General features: G+C 38.8%; 1 protein-coding gene and 1 long non-coding RNA gene across 7 annotated transcripts in view; one reads left to right on the top strand and one right to left on the bottom strand.

The window, feature by feature from the left end:
- Positions 1 to 13941, bottom strand: part of LOC134349668 (E3 ubiquitin-protein ligase Midline-1-like) — a 51703-nt gene extending 37762 nt beyond the window's left edge. For 5 of the 6 annotated variants that reach the window (XM_063054325.1, XM_063054326.1, XM_063054327.1 and 2 more), the window contains exons 1-4: positions 13388 to 13941; positions 4080 to 4175; positions 789 to 1022; positions 649 to 671 (exon numbers count right to left, since the gene is read on the bottom strand). In XM_063054325.1, the coding sequence (XP_062910395.1) occupies positions 649 to 671; positions 789 to 1022; positions 4080 to 4175; positions 13388 to 13939 (905 nt within the window). In that variant the 5' untranslated portion in view covers positions 13940 to 13941. The remainder of the gene's footprint in view (positions 1 to 648; positions 672 to 788; positions 1023 to 4079; positions 4176 to 13387) is intronic. The other variant, XM_063054322.1, reaches the window with a different exon arrangement.
- The window catches only part of LOC134349669 (uncharacterized), a 49362-nt gene extending 22265 nt beyond the window's left edge, over positions 1 to 27097 (top strand). Inside the window, exon 5 of the long non-coding RNA XR_010018748.1 lies at positions 27065 to 27097. This is a non-coding gene — a long non-coding RNA (uncharacterized LOC134349669). The remainder of the gene's footprint in view (positions 1 to 27064) is intronic.
- The last annotated feature ends 685 nt before the right edge of the window (positions 27098 to 27782 follow it).

The following is a 27782-nucleotide window of genomic DNA, read 5'->3' on the forward strand; positions in this document are numbered from 1 at the left end:
ATGGTAGATAACCTTTGATCAAAGACAAAGACAAATGATGATGGAGACAGCAGCCAGAGAACTGGAAATGAATACCAATGAATTGATCCACTTGACCCGAAACAGGAGTGTGTGGGCCATGGCAGTCAAAGCTCAAACTGGGCATGGCATCTGATGATGATGATGATGATGATGATGATCCAAAGGTGAGTGGATGCAGATCTAAAGTTTTGGACAAGGGGTACAGAGTGAAAAAGAGAACAATTTATTTTGTACAGCCTGTGGTAATGAGCCTCTGTGAGTGATAAAGGAGAAATGATCAATGATATCAGAAAAAAATGAATAGAAGTTTGACAGATATAAACTTGTAGGGTTAAATGGATCATACTGAGGAATGGGACTGACAAGATTGCTCTGCTGAAAACTGATGTGGACACAATGGGCCAAATAGTTTCTTTCTGTGCCTGTATGATTCTGATTATATCAATGTAATACAGTGTGTCTAAAATATTGTCAACAGAACCATGATGAGATTGACTTAAGAACCTTATCAGTATAAAACAGTTTACCATTCTACTTCGCAAGTCATACATGATTGAAAAATGGAATTTGGATTGTGTCCCTTTTAACTGCATGTCGTAAAATGAATTGTCAAAATGAATTTCTTACCGATACTCATTGCAGTTTGCTCCCTACAAGAAAAAACAAAGAAAGTTTTAATTTTCTGCTGAAAAAGAACATTATCTATATCTCGATATTAAAACATTGAAATGAAGAATTTTTCCAGATTCTTTAAAAGAATAATTTACCTTCAGAAACCTGAATGAATCACCTTGATTTAAAATGACATTTATGTGTTGAATAGTTCTTTTTATATCATCAAGCTCTTCCAGCCAGTCTTTGGTCTGAGTTTCAATGTACAGAGTGGCAGCCTGTCGATCAGCTTCAATGAACCGCAAAGTCTGTTGCTCATCATCTTCAACAAGTGCTTTAATTTCTTTATAATGGTGTATAGCTTTTTCCAGATACCCAGAATATGCTGCCTACATGAATTAATAACCCAGAAAGGAAAATAATTTAGATTTCTTTCTCAGAAATTTCCAGATTTAAATATTTATATTTCTTTTATTCAAGGAAAATTCCTTTTGATACAAGTTCTAATTTTCTGGCTAGGATTAAATAAAGAAAAGAGAAATTATGAAAAAATACTTAATTTAACACTTCTCTTTCATTATTGCCAAATGTGATTCATAAAAGTCTACTCCAATCATGCTGTGTGTTGCACATTTAAATATTCAGAGGTTAATCTGACTTCGATCATTTAAAATTTAAGCAGCTTTACCTTTGTGGTTGAAATTACACTACAGAATTTTGGGTAATGTTTCAGATATAAGAGGACTTGCAGCTTTCACTTATTGACTCATAATAAATGTCCAGTGAAAAAGAGAATGTTCTGTTTTATTCCCTTCGCTTTGATTACCCTTCCATGTTACAACTATGAACATTTCCAATAGTCATTTAAGTTATTTTAAAACTGCAAGACAAATATAAGCAACAATTAAAATCACGCCATATTATTGTGACTAAATTGTGATCAACCTGCCAGGAGTGTGATGGTATCGGGTTTGTTGTCTGTGAAGTTCTGAACCCAAATGAAGAACTTAAGCCCAATCTGATAGAGATAGCCATGGGTACCCTCACTAGATCACTTCCCTGTTTTCCTTCCACTACTTGAACAGTGGGTATCCCCTCTCTACAAAGGAGATACTTCTAGCCAGCAAAATAGTTTTAAACACACTTTATTTACTTGTTTGTTTATTTACTGATCTATTGAGATACCACGTGGAATAGGCCCTTCTGACCCTTCGAGCCGCACCAGCAATCCCCCAATTTAATCCTAGCATAATCACAGGACAACTTATGATGATGTATTAACCTATTAACCGGTATGTCTTTGGACTGTGGGAGGAAACTGGAGCACCCAGAGGAAACCCACTCAGTCACAGGGAGAACTTACAAGCTCCTTACAGGAGGGAGCAGAAGTTGAACCCAGGTTGCTGGTACTGTAAAGTGTTGTGCTAACGACTACGCTACCATGCCACCATAGTGCTATCGTGCCAAGATAAGATTCTTAAAACATATTTAAAACATACAGAGGATTTCTATCTTATTAAAACTTACCAAATTACAAATGATTTCTAAAACACAAGGAATTCCAAAATGAAAAAGTATACCAACGAGTTGTCCAAAGGCAAAGGAGTAGATTCTAGTCCTTCCATCTTTCCGTCATTCTTCTTATTGTTCCTTGACTATTCCTAACCACCTGACTGCTCTCTTACATTTATACTGTTTTTTGCTACTTGGTGACTTCACAAGCATATGATATCTTTCAAATACAGTACCTTGCTGGGAATTTAACACAAATGTTCTGAAAGCTTCTGGAGATAGAGATCTCAGACACTCAAAATTAATGCTGTGAGGCTGAATCTCTGAGTACACAAATCTTCCATCTATTGATAGATCAGTTATTTGATGTGCTAAGTCATAGTATCAGTCTGATCTGTGTGCTTCCTTGAACAAAATAACTTAACCAGTGTTGTCTGGTTTGATTCTGGCCCAACTAATATCATCCCATTGTTTTGCATCACATCTCGCGTGCTGTGGGCTAGCAGCCTGGCTCTGTAGACAGTGCCATTTATTTGCAAAGCTATCCTTTTAATTTCAGACTGATTATTATATGCAATTTATATTAAGCACTGAAGTCTGGTTCTTGTTTATGATGAGAAGCTGAGCAAGGAATATTGCTTGGGAGTTTATTTTACTCAGAACAAGAGGAGGAGTCACCTGCTGAGTTGGAAAGTTGAACATGGCAAAAAAGGACACCTGGGCTCTGAACAGTGAATATCCATCACATGGGAATGCAGTGTTAGGATTGATTAAATTAAATTTAATGCCATTGAGGTTCCACTTTTATCATAGAATGTCAGAACAGACAGAATATTATGTCACCTTAACTTGTGTGGCACAATTAACGAAATCAGGCAAAATTTCCTCTCTGTCAACTTGCACTACCCATCCCAATGTTCTAATGGTCCTTCTCTGGAGCAGTATTCAATATAATCTGGAGGAGAATATTGGCGGGAGGAGAAGATGGCGGCGCGACGCAGCGCGCGCAGCTCTCCAGTGAAATGATATTATATTTGTAAGTAGGATGCCGTGCACAACTCTGATTTGATGGAGGCAGACATGAAAAGGCACAGAGGAACATCTGGAGAAATTTCTGGAATGCCCGTTTCGCTGCCGCTGCTACTGTGCGATCGAGAATCTCCAGAGGGAAGGCCCCAAAATCCACGGCCTTGCCTGCTGCTGGCGACTGAGGCTGGGGTCAAAGCATTTGGCAGAGATGGTGCTTGGTACTCGGTGTTGGAGGGCTGATCGGAGCTCAAAGTTTTCGGACGACTCAGAGTCGGACTGTGGTCGGGCATGGCAGGGAGAGTTTTCTTCCTTCTCCCGTCTGCGTGAGATGTGGGACTTTTGAGAGACTTTGAACATTTTTATTGTGCCCATGGGCCTGTTCTTCATCAAGTTATGGTATTGTTGCACTGTTCTAACTATATGTTATAATTTTGTCGTTTTTGTTAGTTTTCCAGTCTTGGTCTGTCCTGTGTTTCTGTGATATCACACCGGAGGAATATTTATCATTTATTGATGCATGCACTACTCAATGACAATAAAAGAGGACTGCGTGTCCTCATAATCTAACCTTTTCCACTTTTTTAATGAAATTAAGTGCTTAATAATAAAATATTATCCATACTTGAAAGCGGTATAACACATCATTATTGAAGATTCAAAAGTGATTTCTTAATCTTCTACTTCACCCAAATAATTCCTTAACACTCAATAGTACACAGCCTTTGTTACATCCTGTCTACTGTATTTGTTCCTCTAATGTTGTCTTACGTGTGTGTTTAAATATACATCTTAAACAAATTAGGCTTTTTCATTCAGTAAAAACAAATTAGCTTTTACCCTTGTCTTAAAAGCTTCAAAATTTCATAAAATATGCCAATACAATTAGTTTTCAACCAAACACTTACTAGCACCTGACTATTCAAGTCCCGCAGTTGCTTGACAGCTTCTTCTGCTCTTGCCCTCTTTAGATTAAGCTGTTTCATGTTTTCTGTAAAAGTCAACTGATAAAAAAGCAAAGGAAATTAATGACTACACTCATTAGTAACTTGATATTGATACAAGTCCTGTATAGTATCATATTGTGTCTCAACAAAGGGCAATTGCTTCTCAATGATGCCCTCATGAAGTGAATAATCATAGCAGAGATTTTCAAAGGACGATTTGGGTAGTCATAAGAACCTGGTTCATGCTCCTTCAGCTGCTATAGAAACTACACTCTATAATATCTCCAGTCAGTTAAGTTTTCATCATGCTCAATTATCTGATTATATTGAATGGAGAAAGAATATTGTCTGGTTTGAATTGTTTGAAAGCCTTGACAGTGGAGGAGGGGAAGGCAATTTCAGTAGAAAAATATGAATTAATTTCAAAGTCTTAATGAATCTCTTGTATACACAGCAAAAGAAAACGTAAGACAAATGTTCGATGCCATGTTGTTTGCTGTCTGAAAACTTGTTCAGCATTACAATTTTCGTCAGCAGGGATCTCAAGCAGGTTTTGTCAGCTATCCTCCAGAATAAAAATAACGCTTGTCTCAGGAGAATGAAAGTTGGAGGAATTGAAAGTAAATTTTAAAAATCAATTCACCTGATTCCTCGGGATTAAAAGATAAATGATGATGATGTATATTTCTCCTTTTCTTGAACACTGTGGGTGCCAATTTGCTGAAATTTCATTCACCAATTGGAATAACACAAATGTAGTGCACTTTGAGCTGCTTGCCAAATTTAATTGAACTGCTCCATACAAGCTGTGTATATAGCTCATCACTATGTAGGCGAGACCTCTGGCAATAATAAAAACCATGCAATGCTGATTTGACACTTGTTCTGCCAAGTTAAGTTGAACTATGCACAAGAAACAACCTACCAGGAAGAAGAATCTATCTGCACAATTTAGAGACCTTTAATTGCATTAAGATCTGTTCAAAGGTGACAGTAGTTCAGCTTTCTTACTTGCCATACTTACAGACACTGCCTATTACTCATTTACACAAGCTCTTTCTTACCAGCCTGTTGTAATGGCCCATCCAAATTTACTTTCCTATCTGGATTTAAAACATGAACATAAGAAAATAAGAACAGGAGTAAGCCACTCATGGCTCACTTACTAATCAATATAATGATGGATGATCTGTCCAAACCCTCCTATTCTCATCTGTTCCTGTGCCCCTTAGCCCTCAATTCTCAGACTTTTTAAAACTGTTTTGAATTTCCATTTAAAAGAAATCCAATGACCTGCCTTCACAAACCTCCAGGTTAGGTCATTCCAGAGATTCACCAACCGCTGCAAGAAATTCCTATATACCTGTTTGCTAGATTTTGAATAATAGGTGATATAATTTCATCAAACCCTTCACAGCTTTATTAAGATAGAAGGTTTCTTCCAGAATGATCAGAAGGAGGGGACGACAGGAAAACAAGCCCACTTTGCAAAATGAGATGGAGGAGGAGGGTAAAAGGACAGTAAGTTAATAGGAACATTGATTGCTTGTATGAAGCAGCAATAACTTTGGGTGAAAGAAAAGGAAATGGAAGGAAATATTTTTATAAGACAAAGTAATTCTGATCTGGCATTCCCTGTCTGTGGGAGTTGTGGTAGATTAGTGCCTTCGGGGAGTTATTGGATAAGCACTTAAAAAGGAAGGAAACGGGGAATGGAAATAAGTAACTAATAAAATCGCTTAAAGACACTTTATCTGAAAACTGTCACTCACTTGAAAATAAAATTACAGGATCATATAATTGGTACAGCATAGAAGTAGGAGATCACAATCACTGACAATCAACACTGATGCACCTCAAGGATGCATACCTAGCCCACTTCTCTACCCTCTCTACATCCATAACTATGTGGCTAGGCACACCTCAAACACTATCTATAAATTTGCTGAAGACATAACTATTGTTGGCAATATTTCAGATGATGATGAGGAGTGGGATACAGAAGATCAGCTGGTTGAGTGGCGTCAAATCCTCATACACCAATCCTCATCGAGAGATTAGCAGTGGAAAGGCCTGAGCAATTTCAAGTTCCTTGGAGTTAACATCTCCGAAGACTTATCCTGGGCTTGAGGAGATTTAGTATGTCACCAAAGACATACTAAAGTTTCTATGGATGTATCGTGGAGAGCATTCTAGCTGGTTGCCTGGAGGGGTCACTGCATATGACCACTACCCACCCTAACACTGAGGACATCTTCAAAAGGTGATGCCTCAAAGAGGCAGCATCCATCATTAAGGACCCCATCACTCAGGACAAGCCCTCTTCTCATGGCTACCATCGAGGAGGAGCTACAGGAGCCTGAAGACACACACTCAACATTTTAAGATCAGCTTCTTCCCCACTGACCTCAGATTTTTGAATGGATAATGAACCCTCACTATTCTTGTTATTTTTTTTTGCTCTCTTTTTATACTACTTAAATAAATTAAAATATTTACATATGTATATTTTTTCTTGTAATATATAATTTTTTATTCCATATTGTAATGTACTGCTACTTCAAAACAACATATTTCATGACGTATGCTTGTGATATTAAACCTGATTCAGATTCTAATTCTGATTTGCTCCACTGAGTCCACCATAAAAGTAGCATGAAGCAACAACAGATCTGGACCTGTCCAGACTATGTTAGTCACCCTTTAATTTTTAATTAGCAGCTGAGAGGTATCTAACTAAATGACTATTTAGGCAAAGGACGATGTACCAGGTGTGGATCTTTCCATCACCATGTTATTGACTGAGTGCGGGTTGTTGAGTAGCCATTATTCATATTGGATTTATCCTGATTTTAATGGACTGATAATACCACAAATATTTTTCACATTGTCAAGTAATCCCCAGGTTGTACCAATACTGCAACTGTTTGGTTGGAGACGACTGATTCGGAAGCATGACGTAAGCAATAAAGCTGTGATATTGCTGTGTCCCAGTTTCTCAAATTTCTGTGCATTCAACCATTTCTTAACATTACATGGGGTGAATCCAATATGTTCAAGACCAGGTGCTGTGATGTGTGTTGATCTCAGAAAGAAGCTCACATAAATCATCTATTCTGCACTTCTGTTAGAAAGAAGCTACAAATATGTTCATCTTTGCCTTCACAGATCAACCTATCACTAATCATTGCCATCATTGAAAAAGTAGGTACTGTACTTATAGAGCTTTCTCTTCTCATTAGTTACTTAATTTCCTATCACTAACCTAAAGTCAAGATGCGAGAGACTGCAGATGCTGGAATCTGGAGCAACACAAAACACTGGAGAAGCACTGAGCCAGGCAGCATCTATGGAGGGAGATAGACAGTCAAGGTTTCAGGTTGAGGCACTTCTGGAACACACACCCAACCACTCCTCCAAAACCCTCCTCCATATGGCAGCACTTGTGCTTACCCTCAGCAACTTCCTACTTTCCTCACACTTTCTCTAAATTAAAGGTGTAACCATGGGCTCCAGCTACGCCTGAATTTTTGCTGGTGACGTGCAACAGACCATGTTCCGAACCTACAATAGCACAATTCCCAATTCTTTTTCCATTGTATTGGCAACTGCATTGGTGCTGCTTCCTGCACCTGTGAAGAATTTGCAAACAAACATCCACCCCACTCTCAAATTAATTTTGTCTAGCTTTGAAACTTCTTTCCTCTTTCTTGATAATCTTAACTCCATCTTGGGAGACAGGTTATCCAGCGACATCTGAGTCCAGATGAAATGTCGAAACATCAACTATCCATTTCCCATATCAGATGCTACCTGACCCATTGAGAAACACTAAAGTCACCCTTGCTAAAAATCCTACTCAACCACCAACCTCAAGTTCATTTCCAGCACTGTGTGTTTCGAAAAAGAGTCTGATATGGATAATTTATTTTGCAATGAAATATAGACAATAGAGGTAGCTGGTAGTTTTACTGGCTGTAATGATTATGGTGATTTATGCAATCTGTAATTATCTCTTTACATAGATATCTGGCAGATATGAGAAAAAGAAAGAACAATAAAAACATGAAATTAGTTCATATGATGACTTATGTATACTGTATCTTAAATAAATCGATCTTTTTTATCAAGGTTGAAATGAATAGAGTTAAGAAGCGTGAATATTTCACATGTACAACCTGCTGTATTTTAAGCTTTAAAATATTAAGTACAGTACATATATACCTATGATCATATCTTATTCAAAACCCTTACTGGCTACCAACTGATGTTGTACCGGCATTCTAGGTAGAACAGGTCAGAACTTCTCAGTTAGATCATCGGTGCAAAGGGCAATTATTTTTTCACAGTGGTATCCACATGGACACAGTTCTCATCTATGCCAATATTTTATTCTCCTGCTCCTGTGCCCTAACTTCATTAACTTCAAGCCTGCTCTGCAATTCATCAAGCTCACGGCAGATCTTATACTGCAGTTTCTACAGTAACTCTATATCCCTTCATTTCTTTAATATACAGAACCCATTGATCCATGTTTTGAATGAACTCAAACATTGAGCCTCCAAACTCCTCCAGGGTAAAGAATTGCAAATATTTACCTATCCATTGTAGAGAGACAACAAATAGAGCACAATAGTCCAGGTGAATCTTACCAAGCCTCTATATAACTGCAGGAAGAACTCTTTTATGTATTTTAAAGGAAATGATCTTGTTCCGCCTAATCAGAAATCTGTACTGGGAACAAACTGCCGCTGTAAGAATAGATGAAGAAGTGAGTCAGTTTACGAAAATCAGGAGAGGCATTAGACAAGGGTGTGTTTTGTCCCCTGATTTGTTTAATGTGTACAGTGAAACAATATTACAAAAAAATAAGAGACATCTTGGGTATCAAAGTTGGCAGTGAAAACATCAATAATTTTAGATATGCGGATGACACTGTGTTAATTGCAAGTACGGAGGAAGAACTACAAAACTTAATTGATATAGTTGTTGAAGAAAGTGCAAAAATGGGTCTATCTATCGATTGCAAAAGGACAGAATGTATGGTGATATCCAAAAAGAAGGAGAATCCTATCTGCAAGCTGAGAATAAACAGGGGAGACAGAGAACAAGTACAGAACTTTTGCTACTTAGGAAGCTGGGTGACATCAGATGGCAGGTGTGACATGGATATCAAAAGAAGAATAGGGATGGCAAAAGACACCTTTACGAGAATGAAGAGTATACTGACCAGTACTAAACTAGGCGTGACAACCCGCCTCAGAGCACTGAAATGTTACGTTTATCCAGTTATGTTATATGGCTCAGAATGTTGGACAATATCTAGTAACATGAGGAAACAAATTGAAGCAGCAGAGATGTGGTTTCTGAGGAGGATGTAAAGAATATCATGGACGAAATGAATATCTAAGGAGGATGTCATGAACAGAGCAAACACAAAAAGAGAAATAATGTATGAGATCATGAAAAGGCAACATGACTTCATCAGACATGTGATTAGGAAAGAAGAGTTAGAATGCACGGTAATTATGGGAAAGATTGAAGGGAAGAAAGCAAGCGGAAGGCAAAGACAAATGATGATGGAGACAGCAGCCAGAGAACTGGAAATGAATACCAATGAATTGATCCACTTGACCCGAAACAGGAGTGTGTGGGCCATGGCAGTCAAAGCTCAAACTGGGCATGGCATCTGATGATGATGATCTTGTTTATCAGGATTCAAATGAATGGAATTGAGAAGCATAAATATTTCTCACTGAGGTAAGCTATTTTCACTTCTGTACACAAATCCACTTGTAATAAAGGCCAACATGCTACTTGTTTTGCTAATCACTTGTTGTAAATGCCAGTTGGATTTTAGTAAAAGGTCATCTTGCCCCCTTTGAACTTCAACATTATCTTGTCACATAAAGTCATCTCCTGCTTTTTTGTTTTTGCAAAGTATATGACCTCACGTTTCCACATTATATTCCACCCGCCATGTTTTTCCCCTTTTCCCATAAAACTTCTCTACATTCTGCTCCAAATTAAGACTGTTTAGTATCATTAGAAAACTCTGAAATATGACATTGGATCCGCTCAGATAAATCATTGATACTGATTGTGAATATCTGGAGTTCAGCATTGATCCATGTAGTGTTCATTCATCACAGCCTATCAACCTGAGAAAGACCTATTTTCCCACTCTTTGTTTTGGTGCAATAATTCAGGTCAGTATAATAAACCCAGCCCACGTGCTCTCATCTTGTTAACCAACCACTTGCATGGAATTTTGCGTCACAATCTGCTAAAATAAAATGGTTTCTAATGACTGAATTGATTTCACCCTTTATCAATGGAACTATACTACTTGTTGTTTACCTATTTGCCCATCCTCCCCAAATGTTAACTATTTTACCAGCTTTGGTCACCAGGCAACTGTTTCCACAGTGGCAATTAGTTTATACCCATTTACTTCTATTTGTGTCATCGTAATTTATCCACTGTGTTGTAAATGCTGCAGCATTTAGATATAACATGTCGCATTTCTAATTTGAACTCCTTTCTGTATTTTGATCTCATTTGCTGTTTTGTTTCTGCTTTCTCTTTACTTTGCTTACTACTTTTCCAACTTCAACTTCAGACATTATTTTCCAACTTGAGCACCTTGCAAAAAGGGTAGTCATTTATGTTCAAAGTATTTGTAAAAAATTCAGTTGTTCAGAAATTTGACCATACCAATACAGAGTATTAATTTCATTTTTCAGAACCAAACCTTGGAAAAGATTTCAACAGAATTATAAAAGATAGTAAAAAGTTAATCATAAACAGATGTAGGAGGAACTCAGTAGGTCAAGCAGCATCTATGGAAATGAATACTGTAAATAGGTGGGCCGAGACCCTTCTTCAGGACTGAGAGGAAAGGGGGAATATGCCAGAACAAAAAGGTGGAGGGAGGAGAACATAGCTAGCTGGAAAGTGATGGGTGAAGACAAGTGGGTAGGCAAGGTAAAGGACTAGAAAGGTTAGGAGAGGAGCATGGACCATAGGAGAAAGGGAAGGAGGAGAGGACTCAAGGGGAAGTAATAGGTAGGTGAGAAGAGGTAAACGATCAGAGTGGGGAAGAGTGGATGGGGGTTGTTTACTGGAATGAAAAGAGTTAAGTTAAGATCAGAAATAATCAAACTATTGTGTTAAGATGATTCAAAAGGATATATAGATAATTTCTTCTGGTGAGTGGAATTCAGAACTAGAGGATCTAATTTTGGAGTTGTATCAAGAAGCAATCTTATACACAATGGGTAGAGGAAAACTAGGATTCAGCCAGCAGAAGAGTTAGGGGAGACTGGTAAATTTTTTTTGACTTTGGGCTGTAAATTATAAACTTCAAAGAGAACGTTAGGTAAATGTGGCCAAGGTACAGATGTGCCATAATCTAATTGTATAGTGGTAAGTGATCCAGTGACTGTAGGCCAAACTCTATTTATAAGGATCTGACCATTTCAAGTATCTTGGCAACAACTGAGGACAGTGCTATCTTTGAGTTATTCATTTTATTCAAGTTTGCAACTTCAGTGTAGAATGATCAGGGTTGAAATTCAGTATAACATACTACCTATCCATCTAGGTATATTGCACACTTTTATGTCTTATTCCTGTTTATATGTATGCCTCCTGAAATATCTAGGCCAGTGAATAAAATCAATATATTGAAATGTATTCATTTGAAAATTAGATAGTGATATTACATTTCTCGGAACTCCAAATTAGCTTTCTTTTTGCTGCAGAGCTATCTGCTTTTAGAAAAATTATTAAAATATCCATTCCCATCCTATTTCCATGAAAAGGCTTTGTTTACATCTTCTCTAAGTGCAGACATTACATACTTGAAGACGACCCCAGAAATCTCAGGATCTTTTTTTATCTTCATGGTACTTTTGAAAGTAACAATCTAGGAACTAGGGCCTTTTTTTCTGTCTTTATCAGCAATCTCATGGTACAATGAAAGCTTGACCTCATCCCAACTTCTCCCTTCACAATTGACAATATATGGTGGGTGAGTTCAAACTTGCCAACTCATTTATCTGTTTAAGTTCCAGTGGGCTGCCAAGTTTCCCTAAATGCATTTCTGAGAAAATGAATTCTCATTAATTTTCATTCCTTTCACTCCATACAGATGTTATTTTTATATTATCTCCACTATGCACTTTAAGATCAATAAGGACACATTACCTGAAATTTTCACCTTTATTTTAAACATCAGTACCACTTCCTAAGCATAGAGTCATAGGGCAATACAAACCCCTTGACCCAACCAGACCATGCCCACCCAGCCGGTCTTAATTTCCTGCCTTCGACCCACATCCCTCCGAGTGCCACGCCTCCATGTATGTACCTATCCAAGTGCTTCTTAAATGATACAATTGTACCTGTCTCAACCGTTTCTGGGAGCTTGTTCCGTATACACACCACCCTCTGCATGGAAATTTGCCTTTCAGGTCCATTTTAAGTCACCCTCTCATCCTAAATCAATGCCCCTACCCTCGGGAAAAGAAACATACATTGAAAATGTACATCAAAACATACAGTAACTCCACTCGCTGTCCTCAAAACCATCCAAATGAACTTAAAAACAAACGTCTGAGCCATGACCTCAATGGACACTGCAACTCAACACCTTCTTGACCGCCAACTGTTAGCATCCACCTTGTCTATGCCTCATACATACAGTATCTATAAGGACTGCATTCTTAGGAATAAAGACTTGGCTTGGCCAGCCTTTCCCAATGACTCAAGCCTTCTAACCCTGGCAACATCCTTGTAACTCTTTTCTGCACTCTTTTCAGTTTAACCACATCTCTTCTGTAACCGGGCAACCAAAACTGTACACAATATTCCAAATACCAACAATTTACGCAACTGCAACATAATGTCCTAAGTCCTATACTTAGTGCCTTGACTTATGAAGGCCAACATCACCATCCTAAGCTGGTTTGATTTTCCAAAATGTATCACCTCACACTTATTTATATTGAAATCCACTTGCCACTAATCTATGATAACCTTCTTCACTGTCAACAACACCTCCTAATTTCATGTCATTCGCAAAGTTACTGATCAAGCCTTGTGCGTTCATCTCCAAAACATTTATATAAATGACGTATAACAATAAGATATAAATCTACTCAGGCAAGAACTGACGAAGTATATCTTGTATAATACAAATAATATACAGTTAACTTGGGGGTGCCCATTGGTGTTATTTTTAAGTGGTCTTACTTCACACTCACCTGGATTTCATTTTTTGCTTCTTCTACAGTTAGGATCAAGTGGTTCTTGTGCTTCCCCATAATACTGCAAAGACTGCAAATGCTTGCATGATCTTGCTTGCAATAAAGCTTAAGAGCTTCTTTGTGCTCTTCACATTTCCTCAAAGATATAGCTTCTGTGGGATCAACCAAAATGTGATCTTTTAGCGATGCTCTTTCACTGTGTGGGCGAAGATGTGTCACACAAAAGAAAGTCTCACACTGAATACAGCTCATTGCAGCAGGCACAGGTTCCTCAAAGCAGTAGTCACAGACAATTTTCTTTTCCTGGCATCTTGACAGGTTTTCGACTTTTTCAACTAGCGTAGGATTTTTAAGCAACCTTGGCTTTTCTACAAACTCTACACGGCATTCTGGGCATGTATAATTATCACCTGATGACTTGTACTTCAGGTGACCTTGGATGCATTTTAGGCAGAAACTGTGATTACAGTTAAGAGTCACTGGGTAGGTAAATATCTGCAGGCAGATAGAACAGGTAACATTGTCCTTGTAACTGTCTACAGGTTTCATATAACCAGCCATAGTGACCAAGCAACAAAATGGAGAGAAATCAACTATTTAAATGCTCATGGGATATTCCATTTTTCTTCACCACAGGTTTCATGTACATATAGAAAAATACAGTTTATCTTTCAATGAATTTTCCTTAATAATTGCAATAGTTAATTTCCAAAAAAAACATGTGAACATATATAACAAAATATCAAAATTATATCACAAATACCTTTTATCCAAAGAGAATGGCGTAGTCCACAGGTGTCTTTCTCTAGTTACATACAGTCAGCAGGTGGAAGATTGCACTCTGTAAATAATTGATACTTGTTTTAATTAAAAGAAGTGTGCAATTAAATAAAATCTAGATTTGTTGATAATGCAGTTTTTAAAACTTGCATGTAAATTTTGTACTGAGGCACAGAAGTCACGAACATTGAAAAGTTTCTGAAGATAATTGAATTTTTTCAAAACATATTTTATTTGTAATACGGACAGCTTCAATTCCATTCAGGCAATTTGTATTTAGTATTAACATTAAAGTACAAAACATTGAATGAATGAAGTTGATTATCTCCAATTGTACAAAACAGATGGACATGTATAAAACTTGTGCCTCAATCATTGGTTTGTGTTTGCTCTCAGCAAAGTAACATTTCAATGTTATTACTAAACTTAGTGCCCTGAGCTAAAATCATAAAGATTAAACACGAGATTGCAGATACTGGAAATCCAGAGCAATATACAAATTACTAGAGGAACCTAGCAACTATGGAGGGGAATAAACAGTTGAAATTTCAGGCCAGCCTCCTTCTTTAGAACAGATAGATTAGCCTGTTTCCTCCTTATGTTAACTGTTCAATGACCACAGCTGCTACTCCAGAGTAGCTGAATTCATCTTCTCCCTTGGCAGATACCAGAAGGCAGCATAAGCTGCCATGAGGATCGAAGGCTTCCAAATCATGCAGAATGCCACTGTCTGGATCCCTCTGAGGATTGTACTTTCCATCCTGCTCTGTATGCAGGTAGTAGTTAAAAACTTGTGCCACTAACCAAGAACTACTGCAAAAAAAACCGAATTTCCTAGAAGTAAGAATAGGGTCAATAAATGATGGTGTGTTCAGCAGTATCAAATTTCAAGCTGTGATAAAGTTGTTTTTAGGTGAAAGGAGGTTTCAGTGTGATGCCAAGTGCTGGCATAAGACACTAGCTGTTTTTTAAAGAAATGTCGGCCTTCTGCTCTACACATTTGCTCTGAAAAAAATCCAACTAGTTCACTATTGTCCTTCATGGGAGGAAATCTGCCATCCATTTTTGGTCTGGCTGTTAGACCCACAGCAATATGGTTGATTCTTAAATGCCCTCTGAAGTGGCCCAGCAAAGAATGCTGATAGGGCAGTTTGGATAGGCAATGTGTTGGCTTTGACAGCAATGATCCCATATACTTCACCCCCATATAACACAATTATGTACAATATTCAGTTAATTATATTGGGCTGAATGATACATATGACACTGAATGAGACCAGCAGTCAGGAACCGCCACTCATAACCTTTGCACATCTGTGTTTGCCTAGGTCATTTGTAGTGGACTTTCTTACTGGACCTATGCACTGTCAAGTATAGAATAGTGCAATGCAGAAGCCTGACTTAAGAAAAACTTTGACTGAGGCAAAGATTAATTTTCAATAAAGCTGTCATTGGTTTTGGCAATCAGTGAGATAGAAAGTTATTATAATTTAAATAAATAAGTTAACATTTTTGTTTCATTTTAGAAATCAATTAACTGATAATATATTGAATGTAATTTAAAATATTAGACTAAAGCAAAGGGATTTAGGCAAAATCTTCCCTTAGCCTCCTAATCCATAGGCTTAGAATTCTAATTTAAATCAATAGTGTTTAAGATCCTGCATCTGGTCTGATCTGGCACAAGGTCCAAGGGATGCATCTGTGAAATACCATCAATAGTGGATTAGAGCATGGACACAACATGGCATCCAGCACCAGGGCACATAAATACAATTTCTTTGTTCTTGTGAAATACATATAATGCAAAAAACAAAATTCAGATCCAAGCAATTTCCATATTTACACATTTATAAATTAGTTGCCCAAGTCTTGAGTTTTCTTTTGGTATTACAAAGGTAGAATCTGCTGAAAATTTGCATTCAAAGTTTTCACAGTAGCATTCAAAGAATTAGATACAAGTCATATTAAGATGCTACACTCTTGTACCAATACATGCAGATTATTAGTAGCTACACTCTGACAATGTGCTTTTGTTGCATTTTATCTGATAACATTCCTGGGATATCTTATGATATCTGTATCAGAGCCGGTGTCCGGACATCTTCCAAGATAGTGAACCCTCAGAAGGCATCAGGCCCCAATGTTGTACGTGGCAGAGCACTGAGACCTGTGCAAACTAATTGGCTGGAATGTTCAATGAGGTCTCCAGTTACTCACTGCTGCTGTCAGAGTTCCTGCCTTCTTCAAAAGAGCATCAATCATACTGGTGAGAAAAAGGAACAGTGTGAGCTGCCTCAATGATTATTGTGCTGTAGCATTCATATTTACGGGATGAAGTCCTGTGGGAAGTTGGTCATGGCTAGAATTAACTCCTGCCTGAGAGCAGCAAAAATGTGCCTGTCACCACAGCATCCAGGACATGCAGTCTTCTCATTACTACCAGCAGCAAGCAGGTACAGGAGAAGACACACCATCAGTGCTTTAGGAACAGCTTCTTCCTCTCCTACATCAGATTTCTGAACAGTCCATGAACCCATGAACACTAGCTCACGATCTTCTCTCTTTTTACAATATCTATCTATTATTTATATTATAATTTGTAATAACTTTTACGTATTGTGCTGTATTGCCACTGCAAAGCAACATATTTCATGACCTGTGTCAGAGATAATAAACCAATTCTGATTCTGTTTCTGATGCACAAAGGTCATTTTGCTACATTAAAACACCATGTAAATTCAAATATTTCCTTTTGTTGTAAGAATGACTTCATGTAATATCTCAGCCAAAAGATTATATCTCCAGTGGAGCATCATACCCTCAGAACTCCACTGCAACTTCAGCTTAATTTATGTACTCATCCATGTTGTGTTCATAATTTCTCTCCTTCTTAAGATGGAGCTTGTTGCAACAGAGTGACATGTTGCAGGATGTTTACAAAGCTTCTAAGTTAACTCTTCTGAATTACTCTTACTGTAATCTGCAGCCTATAATTTCCCTTGAAGCAAAATAGTTTTGAATTGTCTTAATGAACAGGTGATTTCACGATCTTAAGAAGGACATAACCCTCAAGCATGAAGGTACTTCACCTTTAAATGGACAAAGATGCATCACTGTGGTCAGAAGAGAGGGAGGAGAGGAGTACTCCAAGCCAGTCTTAGACGCAAAGGAAAGAAACTCCCTCTACCCAGCATCTTGTAAGCAAATGTACAATTGCTGGAGAATGTTTGAGGATCTAAGGGCAAGATTGCTGTATTGATGGGAAATGAGGAATTGCTGTGTTCTGCCTTTCACAGGGACATAGTTCACTATGTACATGCCGCATGTGCTGGTAAGACCTGACAGCTTCTCGATACACAGGACTGGCAGAAGATTCGGAGAGGGCAAAAAGTGGGAGTCTTTATTTCGTGATGAATTATTTGTGGTGCTTGGACATGGTGGTTTTGCTGAGTTTTTGTTTCCCCAATTTGGAACATCTAAAGATTAAGTGCCGACTGTTCTACTTACCAAGAGAGTTTCCTTCTATGGTTCTGACAACAGTTTACATACCACCGAAAGGCAACATTAATCAGGCACTCAAAATATTGAATGTGTCCTCACAAAAACTAGAAACAGTCCATCTCAATGCATTTCAAATCATAATCCCAGGACTTCAATCAGACTTGTTTGAAGAAATCTCTGCCCTTTTATCATCAGCATATAACCTGCAGTACAATGGTTCCCAACACACTCGGCCACTGTGAAAGCCTACTGTTCCATTCCTACACTGCATTTTGAGAAATATGGTCCCTTGGCTGTCCTTCTACCTACATACACGCAGAGGCTAAAGAGCAAGGCTCCAGAGATAAGGACAACAATGAAGTGGTTGTGGGAAGCAGAGGAACGGCTACAGGATTGCTTTGAGTTGGTGCCATGTTCAAGACATGATCTGAATGAATACACCATGGTTGTCACGGACTTATAAAAACAGCCATAGACAAGTGAGTCCCCACAAAATCATTCCTAATCAGAACTCTGGATGAACCAAGGGATCCACAATCTACTCAGGGTCTGATTGGTGGAATTCAGGTCTAGTGACCAAATGAGATACAAGAGGTCCAGGTACAATCTCCAGAAAGCCATTTCACATGCCAAGTGGCAATTCCAGACTAAACTTGAATCACTGAAGGATGCTCAACAGCTGTGGTAGAGCTTGAGTTCTATCACCTCTTACAAGATGAAACCAAATGACATAACAATAAGGCTTCCCACCCAGATGAACCCAATGTCTTTTATGCTCACTTAGACCATCAAGACATGGAAACACTCTCACACAACCCTCAATGACTCTGTGGTTTCATTCTCTGATGCTGACATGAAAGCATCCTCCATGTAGGTGAATCCAAGGAAAGTATCCTTCCCAGATGGGGTACCTGGCCAAGTACTAAAGACCTGTGCTCATCAACTGGCTGGAGTGTTCACTGATATCTTTATCCTCTCACTTTGGGAGTCTGAGGTACCCACATGCTTCAAGTAGGCTTGAATTATACGTATGCCCATGAGAACATGGTGACCTGCCTCAATGACTATCGTCCAGTAGCACTTACATCCACTGTGATGAAGTGCTTTGAGAGGTTGGTGGTGAAACATATTACCTCCTGCCTGAGAAATGACTCAGATCAACTCCAATTTGCCTACCAGCACAACAGGTCCACAAGCAGATGCCATCTCATTGGCTCTTCACGCAATCCTGGAACATCTAGACAGCAAAGACGCATTCATCAGTTTGTTCTTTATCAACTACAGCTCAGCATTCAATACTATCATCCCCTCAAAACTAATCAATGAGGTTCAAAAACTCAGCTCCTTGTGCAATTGAATCCTTAGCTTCAATTTTCTCACTTGCACACGTCAGTCAGTTCAGATTGGCAGCACTATCTCCTTCACAATCTTCATCAGCACAGGCGCACCACAAGACTGTGTGTTAGCCCCCTGCTCTGTTCACTTTACACTTATGACTGTGTGGCTAAGCACAGCTCCAATGCCATATTTAGGTTTGCTGATGACACCATTGCCATTGGACCTAATCAAGGGTGATGCTGAATCAGCACATAGGAGGGAAATTGAAAATCAGGTGACTGGTGACTCAGCAACAATCTTCCACTCAATGTCAACAAGACCAAGAAGATGATTATTGACTTCAGGAGGGGGAAACCAGAGGTCCATGAGCTCTTCCTTATCAGGGGATCAGAGGTGGAGGGGGTCAGCAACTGTAAATTCCTCAGTGCTATGATTTCAGCATATCTGTCCCTGGCCCAGCACATAGTTGCCATTAAGAAGAAAGCACAGCAGAGCCTCTACTTCCTTAGGAGATTATGAAGATTCAGCATGTTGGATAAAACTTGACAGACTTCTACTGATGTTTGGTGGGAAGCATATTGATTGGTTGCATCAATGTCTGTTATGGAAACACTAATTCCCATGAATAGAAAATCCAACAGAAGTAGTGGATATGGCCCAGTCCATCGTGGGTAAAGCCCGCCCAACCACTGAGAACACCTATATGGAGTACTGTTGCTGGAAAGCAGCATCCATGCTCGAGGACTCCCTCACTGAGGCTGTGCTGTCTTCTTGCTACTGCCATCAGGAAGAAGGTACAGGTGCCTCAGGACCTCCTGGTTCAAGAAGTTATTGACCCTCAACCATCAGACTCTCAAACCGGTGGGATAACTTCACTTGCCCCATCACTGATCTCTTCCCACAGCTTATGGACTCACCTTCAAGGACACTTCATGTCATTTTCTCTATAGTTATTGCTTATTTATTGTTATTATTTTTTGTTCTTTTGTATCTGTACAGTTTGTTACCTTCTGCACATCAGTTGTTTGTCCATACTGTTGGATATGATCCATTGATTCTATTGTGTTTCTTGGATTTACTATGGCAGAGACAGCAGGACTCCCACTGGGTCAAGGGTTTCAGCATGACAAGGTGTGAAGCATGATGGGAATGCCGTAATCGAAGTCTTGACCAGAGAATCAGAAGTCAGCGTTATTGACTGGTATTTGGTCATTACATGGCTGACGTAAGAAAGTGGTTAAATCCTGAGATTGCTTCTGTTAGAGAAAGCTAAGAACAAATGAAAAACATACAGAATGCTGTAACGGGAAGAAAGAACAAAAAGGTGAGAACAATGAACTTTGTGTAAATGCTTGCAATTTTAGTGAAAGCATCTTGACAACACATTAACGTCAAATCATCTTCACAATGCATAAAGTCAAGCCATTTTCACAACACATCGACAAAATAGTCAGCTGACTTTGATTTTCAATAAGAAACATAAAATGCTATAAGACTCTAAGACTACAACAACGCGCATAAAAGGCTGGAGGAAATATAAAATGCTATAAGACTCCAAGACTATAACAACACACACAAAAAGCTGGAGGAAATATAAAATGCTATAAGACTCTAAGACTACAACAACGCGCACAAAACGCTGGAGGAAATATAAAATGCTATAAGACTCCAAGACTATAACAACACACACAAAAAACTCGAGGAAAGTCAGCAGGTCAGGCAGCATCTGTGAAAATGAATAAACAGTGAATCTTTAAGGCCAAGACCCTTCATCAGGAGTGGAGAGGAAGGGAGAAGACAGCAGAATAAAATGAATAAACAGGCTACTTGCTACCTCAATATTACCTGCCCCTCCATCTACCTTCATATCATCCACAAAATTGGCCATAAATAAAGCCATCAATTTCTTCATCAAAATAATTGATATATAACATGAAAAGAAGCTGATCCAACAGTGATGCCTGCAGAACACGACCGGTCACCAGCAGCAATCCAGAAGAGGTCCCCTTTATTTCCACTATTTGCCCCCTGCCAGCCACTAATTTCTGCTATATTATATGCCCTCTCTTTTGCTTTATTCTGTCTTTGATTTCCCTTGTCACCAATGGTTGCCTCATCCTCCCTTTAGAAAACTTCTTCATCTTTGGGATGTATCTTTCTCCAAATTGCACCCAGAAGCTCCAGCCATTGATGTTCTGCTATCATCCCTGCTTCTGTCCCCTTCCAATTAACTTCAGCCACCTCTTCCCTCATGCCTCTGTAATTCCCTTTACTCCACTGTACTGATACAACTAATTTTAGTGTCCCCTTCTCAAACTGCAGAGTGAATTCCAGCATATCGTGATCAATATCTCCTAATATCTCCTTTAGCTTAAGCTCCCTAATCAACCGTAGTTCATTACACAACACTCAATCCAGAATTGCCTTTCTTTGAGCGGGCTCAATCACAAGCTGTTCTAAAAAGCCAACTTGTCGGTATTTTATAAATTCCTTCTTTTGGGATCCAGCACCAACCTGATTTCCCCAATCTACCTGCATATTGAAATCCTCCATGACTATTGTAACGTTAGTTTTTTACATGCCTTTTCTATCTCCCACTGTAATTTGTACCCCACATCCTGGCTACTGTATATAACTCCCATCAGGGATTTTTACCCTTGCAGTTTCTTAACTCTACCCACAAGGAGTCTACATCTTCCAATCCTATGTCACCTCTTTCTAAGGATTTAATTTCATTTTTTTACCAATAGAGCTACCCTATGCTCTCTGCCTACCTGCCTGACCTTTTGATACAGTGTGTATCCTTGGATGTTAAGCTCCCATCTATGATCTTCTTTCAGCCACAACTCAGTGATGCCCACAACATCGTATCTGCCAATCACTAACTGTGCTACAAGATCATCCACCTTACTCGGTATTCTGTCTGCATTCAAATGTAACACCTTCAATCCTGTATTCATCACCTTTATCAATTTCTAGTTGTAGTGTGGAGAGTACCGTCCCAACCGTTCAACAGACGACGCCATTGCCATCACCCTCCACCTGGCCCTAACCCACCTGGACAAAAAAGACACGTATGTTCAAATGCTGTTCATAGACTTCAGTTCAGCATTCAACACAATCATTCCTCAGAACCTGATCGGAAAGCTGAGCCCACTGGGCCTGAACACCTCCCTCTGCAGCTGGATCCTAGACTTCCTGACTGGGAGACCTCAGTCAATCCGGATTGGAAGCAACATCTCCAACACCATCACACTGAGCAGGGGGGCCCCCCAGGGCTGCGTGCACAGTCCACAGTTCACTTGGCTGACCCACGACTGTTCTGCAACACACAGCTCGAACCACGTCATCAAGTTCACTGATGACACGACCATTGTGGATCTCATCAGCAAGAACGATGAGTCAGCATACAGAGAGGAGGTGCAGCGGCTAATGGACTTGTACAGAGCCAACAACCTACTGCCCTCTACTGTGCCTATTGTCTTGTTTATTATTTATTGAAATGCCTGCACTGTTTTGTGCACTTTACGCAGTCCTGGGTAGGTTTGCAGTCTAGTGTAGCTTTTGTGTTGTTTTATGTAGTTCAGTGTAGTTTTTGTATTGTTTCATGTAGCACCATGGCCCTGAAAAACATTGTCCCATTTTTACTGTGTACTGTACCAGCAGTTATGGTCAAAATGACAATAAAAAGTGACTTGACTTGATACCAACTGCCCCATCTTCAACCCTATCACTCTGGTTCCCATCCCCATTCCAAATTAATTTTAACTCTCCCCACCACCTCTAGCAAACCTGCCCACAAGGACATTGGGCCCACTCGAGTTTAGGTGTAACCTATCCCTTTTGTACAGGTCATACTTTCCCCAGAAGAGATCGCAATGATCCAGAAATCTGAAACTCTGCTCTCTACACCAATTCTTTGGGCATGCATTCATCTGCCACATCATCTTATTCTTACCTTCAGTGGAACCTGATACAGGCAACAGTCCAAAGATATCTGCCCTTGAGGTCCTGTTTCTCAGCTTTCTACTTAACTCCCAATATTCTCTCTTCAGGACCTCCACCCTTTTCCTCCCTATGTCGTTGGTACCAATATGTACCATGACCTCCAGCTATTCATCGCCCCCCCCCCCTTAAGAATGCTGTGGATCAATCTACGACATCCCTTATGCCTGGGAGGCAACATACCACCTGGGTGTCTCTTTCATCCCACAGAAACTCATCTTGTTCCTCTAATTATAGAATCCCCTTTCACTATTACACTCCGCTTCACGCCACTTCCCTTCTAAGCCACAGAGACAGACTCAAAGCCAGAGACCCGGTCGCTGTGGCTTCCCTGTATTAACCATTATTACTTACAACAGCCATAAGAAATGCTGTACTCATTAGTCAATACACAGCATTTCTAATGCAATACAGTGAGCTGCAATGCTGAGGAAACAAATTGAAACATTACATCAAATTTAAATATACAATGTCAATGTATGTAACACAATTAGCAAACACAAGTTATCAATGTGCCACCTTAAATGCCTCTTAAAAGGTGAGATGCAGTATAAGCATATCAACTAATGCTTTCAAAGTTATTAAAAAACATTCACTATCAGGATGGGCAACAATAGTGAAAAAATTGGATGTCACGTGACATTAAATAGAATAGTATAATTGCAGGAGGAATCATAATGTTGAAAGATAAAATAGTACAATTATTTCAAGTATTTTCCAGGTATCTGAGTAATGATTATGGAATTAATATTATGCCCTGTAGATACTTTGGTAATTATGTCCTATTTGAGGATTCTGTTTGCCTCAGAACCCATGGGCATAAAACAATGCAATTCCATTAATCTTGACATTTAACTGGACAGAATTTTTGTTTTCAATACAATGAGAGTTTGAGCAATCTGCTGAGCCTATCAGGAACTTTTAAATGACATATTCAAATATTTCTGCCTGTGTTTTCCATCTTTGTAGTATTACAAGTGCTGTAGTTTTGCTGCCAATGTATATCTTCAGACTGATTTGAGAAATTGGTTTGAAGGATTAAACATTACTACTAACAACAGCCATAAGGAAAAAAAATGCTTAAAAGACACTTAGATCACTTCAAGTTTCAAAGTTCAAAGTAAATTTATAATCAAAATATGTACATCATATACAACATAGAATAGAAGCATAGAAAACCTACAGCACAATACAGGCACTTCGGCCGTCAAAGCTGTGCCGAACATATCCTTACCTTAGAAATTACCTAGGGTTACCAATAGCCCTCTATTTTCCTGAGATCCATGTACATGAGATGGTACAGGGCATAACCTTGAGATTCATGTTCCTGGGACCACCCACTAAACAAGGAGACACAACAGAATCCACAAAAGAAACACACACAACAAAGACTGACGAACATCTAATGTGCAAAAGATGACAAATAGTCGAGTAGTAAAAGGGTAAACAAATAATACATAGAACATGAGCTAGACCTCAGATGATTCCAATGACATTTTTGCCTTTGGCACAAGATTGTACTTCCGGTCCAAGGATATCTTATACAGTATTAACTCCTGAATCATGATTTCCAAACCAGTGCCAGATTTTTTGGCAGTAGGGTGCTGTCCACATTCAGTGGTTCTTGCTGGTAGAGAATCATTAGGCTGCCCATGAATGTGGTGACATGCAGGTCATTTGAACCCCAGTGATGTCTGCGTGGAGTTATTCTCCCTTTGCCCATGGGGGATTCTCCTGATTGCTTCAACGTGTAGTTTAATTGGGACTGTAAATTACTCCTAATGTAGGTGACTGTGGATGAATCAGGACAGGAAGTTAATGGACATATGTAGGAGGTAGCAAGGAATTTGAAAGGGAGGTGGGGTTGATACTAATGCTCTGACAGTTGGCATAATAGCCCAGTGGCCTCCTTCTATGTTGTAAGAGAATATGAAATGTAGTACTGACAGAGGAGATCTCTTTGTGCCTTTATAACAGTGAACATGCTTCAGTAGCTGTAAAACATTTTGTGGAGCGTGATTGGTGATCTGAACTGGTTTGGTTGAAAGGCCTGTTTTCAAAGTTCAAAGTATATTTATTATGAAAACACGTATATGTCATCAGATTCATTTTCTTGCTGACGTTGACTGTAAAATAAAGAAGTGCAATAGAATCACAATGGAAACCTACACACAAACTGACAAACTGTGCAAATACTAAAGGAAATTAGTGATAATGAATAAGTAAATAAATAAATAGTACTGAGGACTTGAGTTGTTCACTTGGCACACCTTGTTAAAGATAATGCATCAGCCTTGACATTTCATTCGCCCAATCTCTTTCCCTAATCAGTAAGTAAATTATCGACCAAGATTTTTTGCCAGGACTGAAAAACTATGGACATGGGATTTCTCATCTCTGTCTCGAAAACAGGTTGAAGTACAGTAGTTCAAACCAAGGAAACCAAAAGGCAGAAGAATCAGAGAACATAAAAAAACTGTAAAAAAGGCCTTTTATGTATAGTGAGACCTTTTATAACCCCATAATTTCCCAATGCAATATACTGGCAATAAAGAACATCTGATGTATATTTAAAGTTTGCAATGTAGGATATAATATTTAACTGTAAGTAAATACAACATATTATCATTTTTTTCTGATTTTATAGTTGTTTTCTCTATATGGCAGATTATTAGCTATTCTTCACATGCACCTAATGTTTGGTCATTCGCTTTCTTCTGAAATTCTTAATCTAACTGATCTCTGTTTCAACAATAAACACAGTTCATAACTCCTCCTTCCATGCCACCTCAAAAAATCAGTCATTGTAAGGATCCATATGGCCGCAGTTATTTCCTTGCCAGGACACATTTAAGAATAAATAGCATCTGTTGTTGTCGATATCCTGGCCATGGTGTATTCAAAGCACATCAACTATTAGATGCTAGAATCCTGCTGGATTATTAATAGGATGACCTTGTGGTACGCTTCAGTGATCACCGAGACTTGAAGCACCAAAGAAACATTGCATCTGCAGTATTAGTCCTGAGGAATAAGGAGGTGTATAATCTGAAGAGACTTGAGCATGTTAATTTAAACCAAGAGGTTCCTAATCAATTTAAGATTGTACTTTTGTATCTTTGTAAAAGAATGGATGTGGTGAGAGTATTTCCTCTTGTGAGAGAATAAAAGGTCACCTGTTTAATGCAAAAACAAAATGATTTTGTTTTTGTTTGTGGGTCTTTAGAATTCTGTTTCTCAAATGCTGGTGAAAGCATTGTCTTCAAATATTTTTAGGCAAAGATAGGTGGATTATTGTTAAGCACTGAGATCAAATGTTTTCAAGGGTAGACTGGAAGATAGAGCTGCTCCTGTTCCTATTTCACATCTTTTCCTCCTTTTCCTGATAAGCAGCCAAATGTATGAGAGGCTAGCTGACTGTCAATTGGAAAAGAGACAGTGGAGATTGGAAATTGGTGTTGAAGATCATGGAGAAGATCAGAGGCCAGGTGAACCTCTGTGGAGATATTGAAAATCTTGCTTCAGTTTGGGTATGGTGACAGAAAGCCAGGAGTGTTGGAAAGATAATCAGAGGGTGAGCAGCAAGAATGAGTCTACCTGTCAGAGAATCATGCTGAAATCTATGAGAGGTCTTTAGAGGTAGAAGTTTCTGGTTGTTAGAGGAATGATGTAGTGTGGAGGCTGGCAAAAGTATTTTTTCTCTTCCTAGCTCACAAACAATGATGTAAAACCTCTACCCATTGTATTTGACTTTACCTAACTCTTTATTTCTCCCAGATTTCTCAAGGCAACTGCATTGCACTTAAGCACAAAACTTCTGATCATGTCCTCTGGATACTGCCACTTCAAGTCCCAACACTAACAAATAAAGTTTCAGAAATGACCATCTGGATTGTAGTTCATCCATTGTCCTCTTCTTATGTAAAGCAATACATAATTTTGAGGATATTGTTCTTGAAGCAGCTTCTGAACCTTTTCATCTTGAATCTTTTGTTATTGTGTGCTCTGAATCATTAAGAGATTTTAAAAAACCCAACTTTTTGAAAGGGATCATTTTAGGAATCGCAATGGAAATGCAAGGAGAAGAACTGCTACTTGGATGAGGTTGAGATGCTACTTGGATGAGAACACGCTCAGAGAAACCTTTCGGTCCCAAAAGAATCAGTTGTACCTGGGAAACACCACTGCTGTTTTCAGAGGTATGTTTCTGACTGTCAATCATTTGAGAGAAGACTTCATCATCTGCACAAGAAACAACTACATTGCCTACTGATTCTAATTCACAAAGCACTGATAGTTTTGCACTTACCTCCTTCCACTGAGATTACAACTGGGCTCTCAGAAAAATCAGTTTACTTGCAACTAGATTCTGATGCCTGAATGTATCTTTCACTTCCCTAAGGACATTTGATAACAGCACGTTAGGACTGTTTTTCATAACAATTGTGTATCTAAGTTACCTACTCCAAAATCAGCCTAAAGAAGGGGTCCCCAACCTGAAGTCCACAGATCCCTCAGTTAATGGTAAGGGTCCATGGCATTAAAAAGATTGGGAATCCCTGACCTAGAGGCTCTTTCACATACTATTGTCATTGTGCATTAAGAAAAGTTCCATACCATTAATGTACAGAGTTTGTGTACTCAAGCACAATTAACACTTATGGATCAGTGACTTCTTTCTTAGAATGTACCATCTTTGTGCCAGTCATCTATTTTTCATGAATTTACCTCCTCAGTTACTTATCAGAGGGGGTAAGATGAAGCT

The sequence above is a fragment of the Mobula hypostoma genome, chromosome 7 (genome assembly GCF_963921235.1).
Source record: "Mobula hypostoma chromosome 7, sMobHyp1.1, whole genome shotgun sequence".
Classification (NCBI taxonomy): Eukaryota; Metazoa; Chordata; class Chondrichthyes; order Myliobatiformes; family Myliobatidae; genus Mobula; species Mobula hypostoma.